Genomic DNA, 16,469 nt, shown 5'->3' on the forward strand with positions numbered 1-16,469 from the left:
CCGACAATGATGATATATATTAAACTAGATTGTTGCTGACTGCCGATGATGGTTGGTGAAAATTGTCTCTGCAAATTGCAATATTGGATCTTATCCTGATTCCCATTAGCACATTAGAGCCGAGGTGGCGCAGTGGTTAAATGCAGCACTGCAGGCTACTTCAGCGGACTGCAGTTCTGCAGTTCGGCTGTTCAAATCTCACCGGCTCAGGGTTGACTCAGCCTTCCATCCTTCCGAGATGGGTAAAATGAGGACCCGGATTGTTGTTGGGGGCAATATGCTGACTCTGTAAACCGCTTAGAGAGGGCTGAAAGCCCTATGAAGTGGTATAAAAGTCTAACTGCTATTGCTACATTGGGAGGCATGCAGCACAATGCAATATAGGTTCAAAATATAGACACATGCATTAAAAAGGCACCTGCGCGTGCACACAATTCAGTTTCCTTGAAAAAGGTGTTCCCTCGAAAATCTCCCTAATCTTCTGGCCATAGGTTTGAGATTTCTAATCCCAACACATACACGTGAAGGACAATACCTAACATCAACAAACTTTGTCAGTGATCCTTTTTAACGCAAAAATAAAAATCCAACGTATGTTTTGAAAACGCTTAGGACTAAGCAGGCACTACTTTGTTTTTACAAATTCTTCTGGAGTAACTGCGGATGGTCAGTCTGGAAAATACTGTAAAAAGGAAGCAGCCTCTAGGAAATTGCACTGCCCCACCCCACCCCCAAGTTTTAGGAGTGTGCAGGCAAGAAACTAGGAGATTGGCAATTCTAGTCCTGCCTTAAGACATGAAAGCTGCCACATACCTCCCAACGGCCGATAAGATCTCACAGGTTGGGCCTTCTCCGGGCGCCGTCGACCGGACAATGCCAGCTGGCGACCCCTCGGGGAAGGGCCTTCTCTGCAGCTGCTCCAGCCCTGTGGAACGATCTACCTGCAGAGATCCGGACCCTCCCCACTCTCTCGGCCTTCCGAAAAGCCACTAAAACCTGGCTATTCTGGCAGTCCTGGGGCTGTTGACCTCATGAACGAGGTCCAGCCCCACCTAGATTGAGTCTATGGTGTGTTGTTTTTAAATTTGTGTTTCTTTTTCCCTATTTTTAACTTTTTATCTTTTTAGTCTTGTATTTTGTAAGCTGCCCGGAGTCCTACGGGATTGGGAGGCATATAAATTTATTAAATTACAAATTACAATTACAATGACTTGGGCCAGTCACTCTTTCTCATCTCAACCTAACTTACAGGATTGTATGAGGGAGGGAGGTAATAGGATGGATCGACTATTAGGTATTTTTGGCACCTTGAGTTAGAGAGAAAGAGAGACCGAGAGACCGAGAGGCAGAGGCAGAGACAGACAAGACAAAGAGAGAGTTGCAAAGACATAATTCATTTTCTAAACTCCAATCACCCTCGTTTCCTAACACAGTGGAGGAGGAGGGGGACAAATACAGGATATCAGCACTGAAATCTGCCCTGCAAATTGAGCATTAAAAAGGGATCAAATTTACAACAATCTAGAAATTTATTGTATTAATATTAGTGACGCAGACACCATTTAATTCAATTAGTCACAGGAATCAGGAGGAGCAGTTGTAAAAATCAAGCCCTTTTGCTCCTGTTTGTTCTTCCAGCCTTGTCCCAACTGGGTCACTTTTGCCAAGAACAAAAGAGAAAGAGATTGGTCTCGGAGAAGGTGAACCAAATTACGAAATGCCAGTGTCAATACAGACATTTACAGAGAACAAGCACTTCTAGCATCTGCACGCATCTTAAGCACAAATCCTTTGGTCACTATAGAAACAGAAAACAGAATTGCTACGGTCTAACAGGGTCTCCTTGACTATTGCGGAATTCACTTTTGCAATATAATTTTCTCTTGCTGGGTCAGATACAAATTTAATGACACGTCAGGGTGATCCTGTCAGCGTTCCAAGTATCATGTAGAATTAAATCAGAGTCCAAGGCAAAACGATCCTTAAAGTTCCAATTTAATAAAGCAGACATCTTAGGCACATCTGTGTTAATCCCAATACTGGAAATGACATCAGAATTCCACCCAGTTAAAAGTTCATGATCTTGTCCCCACACCCACAATCCATCACATGGTCCAATCTTCTTCTTCCACACTGGCATCCACACCCAGCTGCTTCCGGTCAGGTGTACTGGTGTGGAGACAAAGGATGACCTTGGCTTCTAGTAAAGAATGAAAACAATACATTCCACAATCTCACTCCTGTCTATTCCCCCCTCCCATCAACTATACTAAAGAAACAGCATAATGAAATAAGAGAAAGTGTGACAGGCCAAAATTCTAAAAGGAATATAATTGCAGGCCTGACAGATGCTATCTTACAGCTTTTCTTTAAGCATTAGCTATTTATATTAGCCTTTTCCAATTTGATACAATCGAAGGCAAGGGTGTCAAACTCACGTCATCACGTTGCTGTCACATGATGTAACAATTTTTCGCTAAACCGGGGGTGGGCATGGCCAGTGCATAACACATGTGTCATGTGAAGGATGTGTCTTTGTGTTTTATAGCAGTTAGACTTATATACCGCTTCATAGGGCTTTCAGTCCTCTCTAAGCGGTTTACAGAGTCAGCATATCGCCCCCATAGTCTGGGCCCTCATTTTCCCCACCTCAGAAGGATGGAAGGCTGAGTCAACCCTGAGCCAGTGAGATTTGAACAGCTGAACTGCCTAACTGCAGTCAGCTGAAGTAGCCTGCAGTGCTGCACTCTAACCACTGTGCCACCTCGGCTCTCTTTATTTTTTTGTTTTTATAGTTATAATGTACACTTTAGATGGCATTTAATTTCGTTGTATGATGTGCAATGTCAATAAAGTAAACTAAACTCAACATCCAGCCTGTGAGTTTGAACTAATCGAAGGTATCCTGGTTGGGAGGAAAGTGAAGTCCAGTGCTAGATTATCAGGCCGGGAAGATACTTTACATTAATAAGCAAAACATTAGGGGAAATACCTGGAAAATTATAAGCCTGTCACTAGCTTCTTGAGGTTCAAGTCCATCTACCATGGGGCCATTCTGGAAGAGGAACAGATTGAAATGTTAATAAAAATCCACTTAAAAAATCTTTCAAGAGTATACACTATCTTTCGTTTTAGAGTGTCCATTCTCTCATCAACAAAATGATTACCTCATTAAGTTTATGGTAATAAAAGTGTTAACTTTCTTTTCCACATTCAATTCCCAGCTTCAAAGCTTCCATCAGAACAAGTAATCAAATCGTAATGAAAACATGTCTAAGCAGAAGGATAATATAGTTTATGATCTGGGGAACAACTATGACTTTGCATAGAATGGAATATTCAATGTTTCTGCAGCCTCAAATCAAACTTTTCATACTGGGAAATTTCTTCACCATGGAGTGTTTCCTACATTTAAAATGAAGTGTGACTCTATTCCATAATCACAGAGTGATACAAATACTGCTCTTTTCAGCTGAGTTACGTCACATCATCCAAGTGTAGAATCCTGCAGTTGCTTAGGTGAAACAAGTTCTACTCTAAAGTAATCCTTTCTAAAATTTTAACGTTTCAGATGTGGGAGAAATTTACTACATATAACACTATAACTCTGGAATTCCTTCTAAATAGGAAAATTTCCAGAGCCTGGCTTGGGGATAAAATATATTTCTCTGCAAATATTTGCTAGACTTGTCAGATGATCTATTCTACTACTAAGGTATATTGTTCCATCTTGAATAATGTGTATAGAGTTAGCTGGTTTCTATATTTGACCAACTAAGGAAAAGCACCTATAAACCTTACAAGGATAGCTTAAAAAATAAAACTATTCACCATGCATTTAAAAAACTGCAATGGAATGTAAGCTAACCTCGTGACCCGTCAAAACCGCGCTCGACTAAGCCGCGCCCGATTAAACTGCGTCGCTGACGTCATCAACAGGGCGACAACAGCCAGCGCGGAGAAAGAAGGGCGTTTTAAATAGCGCTTTGAAAGCAAGCCGATTCAACTTAAGGTAAGGGTTAGGTTTAGGGTTAGCTATAGGGTTAGGTTTAGGGTTAGGTTAAGGGTTAGGGTTAGGGTTAGAGTTAGGTTAAGGGTTAGGATTAGGTTTAGGGTTAGGTTTAGGGTTAGGTTTAGGGTTAGGTTAAGGGATAGGTTTAGGTTTAGGTTTAGGATTAGGTTTAGGGGGGTTAGGTTTAGGTTTAGGTGTTAATTTTAGGTTTAGGGTTTACAGCGTGCTTCTGTCTCCACGCTGTTGTCGCCCTGTTGATGACGTCAGCTACGCGGTTTAGTCGGACGCGGTTTAGTCGAGCGCGGTTTTGTGGTGGAACCAGCTAACCTTACCTTATTTCTGCTGGTTTTTTTTTTAATGTTATCCTGAGTTAACCAAGAATAAAGTCTATTTTTAATGTCTAACCTTCAACGTATTTTTTGATACAAGAAACAACTTTGAAAATTATGTTTTCCCAATGTACTGTAGTATTGTACCTTGTCATAATCCAAGTAATATTGATCACAGTCTTCAACAAACACCTCCACTGTGCTGATTAGTTCCCCTCTGAATTTGGGCTGCAAAGCCACTAATTCATTCTGGACCTCACTTCCTTGGACCAACAATTTCTCCCAGGTATACCGAAGAGTGTCTACTTTTTCCATCTGCTCCTTTGCCACCAGTAACTCGTACTTGTTTAACATTGCATAAGATTCCTGCCGAGGCAACAGTTGTTATCTTTCATTATTAAAGTTTACACATGGCATACTAACCAAACATAGATTTGGGAATGCAAGATAAATATATCAGTAGAGATCCTGCTAAAGATGAAAGAGAATTGTTTGAGTTAGTGCAAAACACATCTTAATAATCAGCAACATTGAATTTTAAATAACATACCAGAAGGTAGCCACCATTTACATTCTACTAAGAATGAAATGAATATCTAGGTTTTTGTTTATAAGAGTGAATATATTTACAGCTACAGTCAGGGCCGGATTTTCCTATAGGCTAACTAGGCTTCAGCCTAGGGCCTCAAGATCAGCGAGGGACCCTCTGAGTCAGCTCTGGAGGATGTGGAGGACCCTGGACAGGGTTCCAACTCCAAGCAGGGCACAGAGAGGCTCGTTGGCCACCAGGAGATGCCTGAGCCTTGGACCAGTGGGGAGGAGACAAGGGAGAGTGAACCGGATGCCAGCAGTGAGTTCTTCCTGGATGCCCAGCACCGAAGAGCTAATAGGCGTCAGGAACAGTTGCACAAGTACAGGAGGTAATTGCACTCAGCTGGTGGTCATTAGGCTCCTCTCCAGACTATAAAAGGACTGCTTGTGCACACGCCCCTCTTGCAGAAGTCAACGCAGGAACTGATGTTGGAGAACATTATTGCGAGCTTGGCGGGCTGGATTTCTGCCAGGGCTTATCTGTGCTGGATTGCTGCCCAAGCTTGTCTGTGCCGGTTTGCTGCCAAGGACCTGTCTGTCGGTTAATTAAATGCCGTAACTTATCTTTGGCTCGGAGTGTGTGTTGGTGTGGGATGAGGGGGGGTCAGAACAGGAACCATTAGGCAGAAAGCCGGTCAAAGAAAAGCCAAGTAAGTTTCATTCCCTCTTGAATGAAACAATTAAGAAATTAAGTATTACACAGTCAAGGAAGAGGCAGAAGAGATAACAAAGCTGCTAAAAGCAAAAATAAAAAGGTTTTGGTGTGAAAACGAAGATGCAATTGATAGGAGGACTTTGAAAACATTAGCCTCTGAGTAGGCTTCTCCATCACCTTGCCTTCTCTATCTACGCAAGAAGGGAAATTGCCTTCTTTCATCCAACTAGAAGAAGGAGGAGTTCAGTGCCAGGTGGCAAGACAAGAAATGGCCCTGGGTTCCCTTCCCAGTTACCTGAGAGCCGAGGTGGCGCAGTGGTTAAATGCAGCACTGCAGGCTACTGCTAGATCAGCAGTTCAGCGGTTCAAATCTCACCGGCTCAGGGTTGACTCAGCCTTCCATCCTTCCGAGGTGGGTAAAATGAGGACCCAGATTGTTGGGGGCAATATGCTGACTCTGTAAACCGCTTAGAGAGGGCTGAAAGCCCTATGAAGCGGTATATAAGTCTAACTGCTATTGCTATTGCTATTGCTATTACCTCAACTGGCCCCACTTGGAAGTCTATACAGATTTGTTGCTCTCGAATCTCTTTCAAGGCAGCCATGGCTATTCTTATGTCGTCCAAGTCTTTAATCTGACGGTTCAGTTTCTTGCTGATTTCCTCTACAAAGGTGAAGATGTTTTCCATCTCGCTCCTGTATTTCTTATTACAGTGGCGTCCAAACGCAGTCATCCAAGCTTTGGTTTCAGTTGTAAGGGCCAACTTTAAATCCGCTAAAGAAAGCGATGGAGAAGCTTCAGTTAGGACCAAATAGTTGTATTGATGCAGCCCATATTAAATCTGCTATCCCCTCTTCCATGTGTTTGGTGACAAGAGATAAAACAGTAACACTGTTTTAATACACCTCAGTAAAAGCAGTAAAAAGCAGAGAGGTTTATAGCTTTATTTTATACATGCTATGTAGAAATACATTTGACTGAGTCGAAAGGGGCTTGTATTTAAACTGTTTGGTGGCAAGTAAATGCATTTAACATTTTTGGAAAAAGGAGAATTATACTATCTGTAGAATGATGTAGAGTAGAATTGTACATACAGTATACTTCAAAGAAGCTAGCATACTGTTTTTCTTTAAAATGTTGATGGGAGAGTTTGGAAATTTTTCTTTTCTTGTTAATTAGCTCAAACCTTTAGATTTTTGCTGGGGATTTTTTGACTTTTGCCTTATAATGGCAAAGCAAAGGATAGGTTTAGGCTCCGATATTCCAAATTATCCAACCTTATTTTGAGACTCCAGCCTTCATGTTAATGAAAAGTATTCTGAATGAAATTAAATGGAATTTACTGGTAACTAAACATTAAATTGCCATACCAGTATATAGTGCAACAGTTCCCACGCATATGTACTCGGATTCTGAATTAATTTTTAATTCTAAGTCTCGGTAGTAAAGGATTTGGGATTCAAAATCAGACAGCAAAGGGCTTCCTTTGATGAAAGTTTCAATGGTTTCTTCCTTCTCTCTCTGCCAGATGTGATGGTAACATTTGAAACGCTCCAAAGCTGAGACAACGTCCTGAAACATTGATTAAAAACCAATATAAGGCAATTGTATATAAACAGTTCCATTGCTAAATTTTGATATATATATATATATTGCTTCATGCAGTAATGACCCATGAACTTTGGCCTTAAAGGCTTTCATTCATATCTGGGAAATCATAGAGTATGATTCATTAATTCATACATTTGTATATTTATTAAGTTCACAGTATATGCCACTCATCTCACCTAGAGATGCCTTGGCTTACAACAAGGCAAAAGCAATAAAACGTTAAAAAAATAACATTAAAACATTAACGTTAAAATTGACTTAAGATTACTGCTTCAGCTGACTGCAGTTCTGCAGTTCGGCTGTTCAAATCTCACCAGCTCAGGGTTGACTCTCAGCCTTCCATCCTTCCGAGGTGGGTAAAATGAGGACCCGGATTGTTGTTGGGGGCAATACGCTGACTCTGTAAACCGCTTAGAGAGGGCTGAAAGCCCTATGAAGCGGTATATAAGTCTAACTGCTATTGCTATTGCTATTGCAGTTCTGCAGTTCGGCTGTTCAAATCTCACCGGCTCAGGGTTGACTCAGCCTTCCATCCTTCCGAGGTGGGTAAAATGAGGACCCGGATTGTTGTTGGGGGCGATATGCTGACTCTGTAAACCGCTTAGAGAGGGCTGAAAGCCCTATGAAGCAGTATATAAGTCTAACTGCTATTGCTATTGCAGTTCAGCAGTTCGGCTGTTCAAATCTCACCGGCTCAGGGTTGACTCAGCCTTCCATCCTTCCGAGGTGGGTAAAATGAGGACCCGGATTGTTGTTGGGGGCGATATGCTGACTCTGTAAACCGCTTAGAGAGGGCTGAAAGCCCTATGAAGCGGTATATAAGTCTAACTGCTATTGCTATTAACATAGATGGCAAGGAAGGGATCAAGGTGGAGATGGACCTTTATCTCAGTCCATTAAACACCTCTACCAGAAGAAGACCTGGACTTTGTATAGCTTGTAAAACAAACATTTTGGTTTTTTTTGATAGCCCTCCTGGATTAATCAATTTTGTTCTGCTGATTATTATTATTATTATTATTATTATTATTGCTTTTTCTCTTGGTTTTTGCTGCCATCCTGTACACCCTTCACCCTTTCCCCACCACTTTGTTCTCTTTCTTCGTTTCCTGCTTCAGGATCATTTCTCACTGTTTGGACAATTCCTGGACTGCAACATTCACTCATCTGCTTTCGCTCACCCTTTTGGTAGAACTGATAACTGTACTAAGCACAGACACCAATTTAATTATTTCTTTGTTCTCTGAAATGGCTTTGTAGTAGTTCTTTTTCTGGATAGGAGAAGGCAAGATCATTGAGGCTGTATCAGAAGCTGCATCTAGACAGAAACGAAACAAGTTTAGTTTAGTTTAGTTTTTAGTTTCTAAACTAAAAAACTAAACTAAACGAAACGAAACAAAACGAGGAACTCTACATCAGAGGGCCAAAACCGGAATATTTTTCTAAAGCATATCTGCGATCAATCAGGAATATGGCTTCTTTGAGCTGAGATGGTACTTTGCCTTTTTGTGGCAAGAAAAGAGTGATATTCCAAAAGGTACACTGGAGCCAGTGGTGGGTTTCAAAAAATTTTTAGAACCTCTTCTATAGGTGTGGCTTGCTTTGTGGGAATGACTTGCTGGCCATGTGACCAGGTAGGAGTGGCTTGCCGGCCATGTGACCGGGTGGGAGTGGCTTACTGGCCATGTGACTGGGTGGGTGTGGCCAACTTGTACAATGCGGTGAAATTCACTTAACAACGCTCTTGCTTAGCAACCAAAATGTTGGCTCAGAAACTCTGACATTTGAAGCACGCAAGTCTTAAAGCTGTCAAGTTACAACATCCTTAATCCTTTAGAAAAAAAACTCCACGGGTGTTCAAAACTGACAGCTTTAAGACTAGTGGACTTCAACTCCAAGAATTCCTATCTCCAGTCACGTTGGCTCAGGAACTCTGGCATTGAAGTGTGCAAGTCTTAAAGCTGTCAAGTTACAAGATCCTTGCACCCCTAACCCTTTAGAAAAAAAAAACCCAGGGGTGTTCAAACTTGACAGTTTAAGAAGTTGTGAATTTCAACTCCCAGAATTCCTCCCCTCGCTCTTCATCTTGATGTGCGGCCAGCGGGGGGAGGGAGCTGGAACCAGTTCTAAATGGCACTGTAGATTTGTGGAACCTCTTCTATAGAAGAGGTTAGAACTGGCAGGAACCCACCCCTGACTGGATCACAATAAAAATTGAATTGGATTCATAAGTGGTACAATTGAAGATGAAATCTCTAGGTCAAGCTTTAAATGACTTCCAGGGCAGTAGCAAGCATCTATCTAAGCTTGGATCTGCTCCAAGTTGGCCTTGAGATAGGTCCCAGGCAGGTATCCGAAACTGGGAAAAGTCTGATCCTATTACTGCTGATGAAGTTGATAGGATTGTTGGAATTGCTAACTCACAGCACTTCATATTAGACCAGAGGTGGGTTCCTACCAATTTGCAGCAGTTCGGTAGAACCGGTTCGTCAAATCTACCGAACCGGTTAGAAGAAGTTCCACCAGTGGACCCGGAAAGCAGGCCACACCTACAGAAGAGGTTCCAAAATTTTTTGAAACCCACCACTGTATTAGACCCTGTCTCCCTCCACTGACTAAGGTTTCCTGGAGGTTCTCTGCCAGCTACACCCAAGATTTCTGTGGGTCACATGAAATCTTGCAGCCGTGTGTTGGACACCTTATCTATAAATGTACTTCAATATGTCCTTTTGAAAAGGTGGGCAGTGAAAATGTCCTTTGGTACAGTGGATTGACGGTGAGTGAAATAAAAATTCTAGAATGCTTTTGTGAGAATGAATTGAATTTCTGCAAGGGATTAGCATGTTGCAACCCTCTTTGACCTTAATAAGGAGCTCCATGGAGTAAGTGGCAAAAAGAAAACTGGCACATATCTAGAATTCACAGAAAGAATTATGGAAGATTGGTCTATTTCTTTGGAATTCCAAGAAGCAACGGTGGATATTCCCTTTTAACTAGTAAATTACTTGTTTAGTAAATTGGTACATCCACTGCTAACTTTAAGTGATCCTTTTATGCATGAAAAGGTGGTTTTGTGTTGCCAGTTCCCTTGTCTTACCTCTGACTTTGACAATCAATCTTTTTTCCTCTTCTTTTTATTCTGAGGCTAACTCAATCCATTAATCTAGGCTGCTCTGACTTTGACATTCACACAAACGCTACGAATGAGATCAGAGTGTCTTCCCCATATTCTAAATATATGTGCTTAAAGTATGTTATTGCCACCGCATTGTCTCATGATTAATTATTGCATCAATGAAATGCCACATAGCAGTTAAAAGACTTTGTATTTAAATCTTGGGAAAGTCAAGAAACATAGATAAATGCTCCATTACCCTGGTTTCCAAGGTCAGCCTCTTTCATTTCAGTCTCAGAATCACTGCCTCCCTCGTTTCGTAAAGCAAGCATTTTGCGTTCTAACAACTTTTTCTGTGCAGAATGAAAAAAAAAATCTTTAGACTCCAATATCTCAAATTTCATACTGACTTCTTTGAAGTGCATAAACACATACTTTTGATAGCCTCTCCTTGCTCCATTGACCAACTCCTTTCATGGTGCTTACAATACAATCCACAGCTTTGTTGAGTGTTTGCTGAATTTCTTCAAGGGTTGGCATTATAGCGAAATTCGGAATGGAAAGGATAACACTGGCTTTAAAGATGGGCGCTGAATTTCGTTTCTGCTTTGAGATATTCTCACTATCTATATGGAAATGAGAAACATAATCCTTATTAATCCACTCAGATGCAGAATAAAATCCACATCTTCCAAACAGCGAATGGTTAGATAATTCCATCAAGGCTTGTAGTTAATAATATGCCCTGGAAAAACAATACAAGGCCACCTGATTTTATTTGAAAAACCAAGGAGGTTTGGTTTATTGTGTTCAATTTAAAAGATAACTTCCTTGGAAACTTTAACACAATGAAACACAAGATACTCAGGGCACAAATAATATATATTGTGTGAACCAGGTTGGTCATACAGTCATAAAAAGACATCAATTTATTGATGAAACATGTATTCTTTGGAGATTGCCTACATCTGCACTGCTCACAGATTCCCTTCTGCCATAAATATTTGAAGATGTGCTTTCATTAGGACAAAAAAGAAGCTTATGTTGCTTTGAACTTTCGGCATTTTGTCCCATATAGTGGGAAGAATTCAGAGCAATAATATTCACAATGGGGCATCTTCTGTTCACATGAAGCGCTGGAATTGAAGCCACGAGGGGAAAAACAAGCAGGCAAGCAGTAGTATTTAGCCTACATTTTATTCCTCCTAAGTCTATTTCATGCTGCTCTGCAAAATCAACCAGCTTTTCAGAAAAATGTAAGAAAAAGGAGTTATCCCAAACTTCGTTTCTCCGTTTCCTTTTACCAGCACAAGTTGGCTATAATAATTATTTTGTACAGAATCATGCGGTGCTCAGATTTCCTTGGTTATAAATCTGGACAAGCAAATCTACAACTTGGGAACTTTCTTGAAAAGAGCTCCTGCTAGATTATCAAGTGGAGGTCAGGACCAAGGAAGGCTCTGTCGCTGCCTAGTTTGTAACCATATGTAGAGAAAGACCACTGGTAATGGTGAATTATGTCCTCATGACCATTAGGCTAGATCGTTGCAAGATGCTTTATATGGGATTATCTTTGGGGCAGAATGGAGCAGCCTACATCCTAGCATATGAGAGCCACAGTAGCTATATAATTCTATGGGCTTCACATGAGTAAAATTCAAGATATTGTTTTTAGAGCCGAGGTGGCGCAGTGGTTAAATGCAGCACTGCAGGCTACTTCAGCTGACTGCAGTTCTGCAGTTCGGCTGTTCAAATCTCACCGGCTCAGGGTTGACTCAGCCTTCCATCCTTCCGAGGTGGGTAAACATGAGGACCCGGATTGTTGGGGGCAATATGCTGACTCTGTAAACCGCTTAGAGAGGGCTGAAAGCCCTATGAAGCGGTTTATAAGTCTAACTGCTATTGCTATTTCATTTATATTCCCTTACTTGGCTTGGCTCCGAGGTGCCCTTCAAGACTGTTCTTTCATGTGAAAGTGGCCCAACATACACACTCATCCAGAGTAGGGATCAGTGGTGGGATTCAAATAATTTAACAACCGGTTCTCTGCCCTAATGACAAGCTGGGTAGGCATGACTCGATGGTCATGTGACTAGATAGGCATGGCCAACTTGACATCACTCATGTCAATGGGAGCTTCACCTTAGCTGTCACAATATAATAAGGGTTAACTGGAGAGGCAGTTTCTGTAATCAGGGCAATAAAGATGAGGCTAGAAACAACACCAGAATGTTTCCTTCCTGCCTTCCTTACAGGATTAGCCCTGGAAAGTGGGGAAAAAACAAAATGAGATTTCTTCCAACAACCGATTCTCCGAACTGCTTAGAAAGTTACCAACCGGTTCTCCCGAATAGGTGCAAACTGGCTGAATCCCACCACTGGTAGGGATGTTGTGGAGCATATGGCAACAATAATTTTCTATGACATCATTTAGAAGCTGTCTTGAATATTTTGAGATTATAAAAAAGTTTGATCACAATGTCTAGGCTTCAACAGCACATTAAGCAATGAGCCCAAATATATATAATTTTGCCTTTAACGTGGCATTTCTGCTTAAACAGTAATATTATTTTCAATGCAGAGATATCTTAAGTATAATATTCAGGAAGTAGATTTCACTGCATTTCATCAAGCTATTTTTAGAATGTTATTGTATTTTTAAAACTGTCAACAAAGATATGTTCACATTATTGGTAGACCAATGTTCAGGAAGCACAAAACTCAAATTGCAATGCACTACCAACTTTATCACAGCAAATTATTACAATGGTGCTATACAGCTGTGACATGTGCAGTTCAGAACTTAAATTGTTCTACTGATTTCTTAATTCTCGTTTGTGGATAAGATTCAGAGGTGGGTTCCTACCAGTTCGCACCTATTCGGTAGAACTGGTTCGTCAAATCTACCGAACCAGTTAGAAGAGGTTCCACCAGTGGACCCGGAAAGCAGGCCACACCTACAGAAGAGGTTCCAAAACATTTTGAAACGCACCACTGGTGGGTGTGTAATGTCCCGCAGTTATCTACGCATTAATAATGATCTAGTAATATTTCCTTATACATTTTAGGGACCTTTCCTTACATAATTGGTGTTTTCTTTCATACTTTTGGATTTCTAATTTATGTTTCCGTTAGTTAGCAATTGCTAAAACCAATCCCACGTGAAAAAGTATTCAAAGCCTTCTTGATTTTAATTGTCCATTTATTTATTCCTGCACATTGTAATATTTATTCATTTACATATCTCTGTTTTTCCACTGTTGTGCAAACACAATTCCAGCAGCTGCTAAGATGTGTAAAATTAAATATATATTATACTCCCTTTCAAGTAGCCAACAAAATATTTCTGGTTTTAATTCCACATCTTGCTTTACGATTGCTTCTAACCACTAACTTCTGAATAGCTACTTAGACCGACCTAAGTACTAATTCATAATTTCATATCCGGTCACATGGGCGGCAAGCCACTCCCATCCGGTCACATGGGCAGCAAGCCACTCCCACAAAGGAGGCCACACCCACAGAGTAGGTTCCAACAATTTTTGAAACCCATCACTGATAAGATTCTCTGTATTTTATGAGGAGAAACAGACTAATTAGGTGGAGTGCTATAGAGATGTGCTTCTTTCACACTATCCTCCTTCCTTGGTATCACCACCTTCCTTACTCCTTCATACCACACGGACAATATAACTGTGTTCTCCAGGATATAAACATGGCTTTTCATAACAATCAACCTGGGGTTTTTTTTGTGGGGAAAAAAGTTTTAAAAAAAGAAAGCAATTACCTAAAACTCTGATCACAGAAGAGGCCTGAATTTGCTTGCGTGTGGCCTCCAGAGTGTTACGAATAACTTTCAGAAGAGCATCAACATTGCGATGACTGAAATGGGAAAGCAGTTCCTGAGCTTCTTCTTCGAGCATCTCCATTTCTTTCTTTTTTTTCTTGGTTAAAGGAGAAGACGATCCTACTGAAAGCTGACTAGCAGTCTGAGAGGATGCTAAGGCGTCCAATGGCCCTTCTTCTTCTATAGGTGGGAACAACAACTGAATTAAATCAGCAAAATTCTGATCAACCAATAAATGAATCATCAGTGCTATTTATAGATGTATACCATCTCATGCAATTCCATGTTTCTTTAACAACCAGCATTGAGTTTTCAATAGACAAAGGAACATATATGAATAAGAATTGGTTGGGTGTGCTATCATTTCCATCACTTTACAATAACATAGTCAGCATAGATCCCTGTTGTGACCCAGCAGGAGCCATTGGAGCTGCCACCAGACTCCAACAGCGAGGGGCCCTCTGAGTTGGCTCTGGAGGATGTGGAGGACTCTGGACAGGGTTCCGACTCCGAGCAGGGTGCAGAGAGGCTGGTTGGCCACCAGGAGGCACCTGAGCCTTGGAGCAGTGGGGAGGAGACAAGGGAGTGTGAGCATGAGGTCAGCAGTGAGTTGTTCCTGGATGCCTAGCACCGAAGAGCTAATAGGCGTCAGGAACAGTTGCGCAGTTACAGGAGGTAATTGCACTCAGCTGCTGGTTATTAGGCTCCTCTCCAGACTATAAAAGGACTGGTTGTGCACACGGCCCTCTTGCAGAAGTCAACGCTTTGACTAAAGAGAAACTAACTTGGCAGGCTGGATTGCTGCCAAGGTTTGTCTGAATTGCTGCCAAGGTTTGTCGGACTTGCTGCCAAGGTCCTTATCTGTTTGTTTACTTGGCTTTCAGCCACCGAGATTCTGGTCTTGTTATTAAAGGACATTCCATTTAAGCTTGTCTCGGCTTTCGTTACTGGACGGAGGAGGGGGTCAGAACACATAAGTAAAATTTAAATTTAAATTAAATTAAAAATTAAGTTATAAAAGCTTATTACATCGAATGTCCTTACTTACAAACTACTGTTTGAGAAGTTTTGCTCTTACTATTCAGATGTTTCTCACATCACCTAAATATTCCACTTCCCTAGCATTACCAGTGTAAATATATGCTTGTATAAGCATGGAAAATGTATTCGCTTCAGAACATTCTATCTAGAATTTTGATCCTCTTTTTATTCTTTAAATAGCTTACAGAAAAGGGGGGAAATGTTCTCACTGCCTCAATTTGCATTAGCTGTGTAAGTGGTAGAACTGACTTTTGTTATTGAAATATAGGCTATTCCATTCATTTATCTTATTTCATTTACCTGTATTCTAACTTACAAGCCCCAGATGTTTTAATGAACAGCATAAACAAATAATACAGTGCTAATTTATGGCAGCATATTTGTTCTTACCTTCATTAATTCCTTCAGTTTTGCTTCCACTCAGAAAACTCTCACCAGCATCTCCCTTATGCTGAGCATCCAGATCTAGCAACATGTTGATAAGCTCATTTGTTGCTTCTTCTGCTAATGAGCTTTTGAGATGCAGCGTGTAAACTCCTTTAGTACAGAGCTCCTGGAAACAAAATGTGGAGCATTAGTTAAATTTCACTCTAGTTTAGCAATGCCAGCAATAGGATACACTTAAAAGCTCAAATCATCACAAATTCTCCTTTACTTCATATACACAAAAGAAGAGAAAAGTTCCACAGCCATGAGAAGCATGAATGAAAGACAGTGTCAGCCTCTGCTTTGCTGTTGCTTCGGCTGCCATGAAACGGGGAGGGAGGGCATGGTATTTGGGAGGGGTTACTCATTGTGCTGGAGGAAGGTTCTGGAGTTCAGCTGCTGGTCGGACTACGCATGCGTGGGAGATTCCCGCCAGGACTAACGGCACCGACATTCCATCTTCGTGATGCCTTTTGAAGTTATCTCACACCTGACACTTGGGAGAATTATGATTGGACTGTAACTGTGATGCCAAGGGGAGGGGAATGGGCTATTCTATATATCAATCGCTTTCGCGCCTAAATAATCAGTCTTCGCTTCGCTATGCCTTTAATCATTTATAATTAGTAAAAGTACACTTGATTTCCACACATGGAGTCTCGTGCTCTTCTTTCCTAATTATCTAATGGAGAGGTGCTGACAGACAATGGAGAACTCCTAACCAAATATTAAACATGTCTGATTCTAATGGGTTTCCAAGACTCATTGGAAGGAAAAGCCAGCTACTCCCACCAGCTGGGACTTTGAGAAATATAGTTGTTCTTGATTCAAGAGCAGGTTC

The 16,469-nt window shown here is 41.1% G+C and overlaps 1 protein-coding gene across 2 annotated transcripts in view; it reads right to left on the minus strand.

Moving 5' to 3' along the window:
* Window positions 1-16,469, minus strand: part of DNAH5 (dynein axonemal heavy chain 5) — a 202,374-nt gene that overhangs the window by 137,915 nt on the left and 47,990 nt on the right. For both annotated transcript variants that reach the window (XM_087721975.1, XM_087721976.1), the window contains exons 18-26: window positions 15,593-15,755; window positions 14,102-14,341; window positions 10,750-10,940; window positions 10,574-10,667; window positions 8,381-8,517; window positions 6,959-7,160; window positions 6,127-6,362; window positions 4,489-4,707; window positions 2,993-3,055 (exon numbers count right to left, since the gene is read on the minus strand). In XM_087721975.1, the coding sequence (XP_087578101.1) occupies window positions 2,993-3,055; window positions 4,489-4,707; window positions 6,127-6,362; window positions 6,959-7,160; window positions 8,381-8,517; window positions 10,574-10,667; window positions 10,750-10,940; window positions 14,102-14,341; window positions 15,593-15,755 (1,545 nt within the window). The remainder of the gene's footprint in view (window positions 1-2,992; window positions 3,056-4,488; window positions 4,708-6,126; window positions 6,363-6,958; window positions 7,161-8,380; window positions 8,518-10,573; window positions 10,668-10,749; window positions 10,941-14,101; window positions 14,342-15,592; window positions 15,756-16,469) is intronic.

Source organism: Thamnophis sirtalis, unplaced genomic scaffold (genome assembly GCF_051295495.1).
Source record: "Thamnophis sirtalis isolate CommonGarterSnake01/CBP01778 unplaced genomic scaffold, rThaSir2_p1.2 scaffold_8, whole genome shotgun sequence".
Lineage (NCBI taxonomy): Eukaryota > Metazoa > Chordata > Lepidosauria > Squamata > Natricidae > Thamnophis > Thamnophis sirtalis.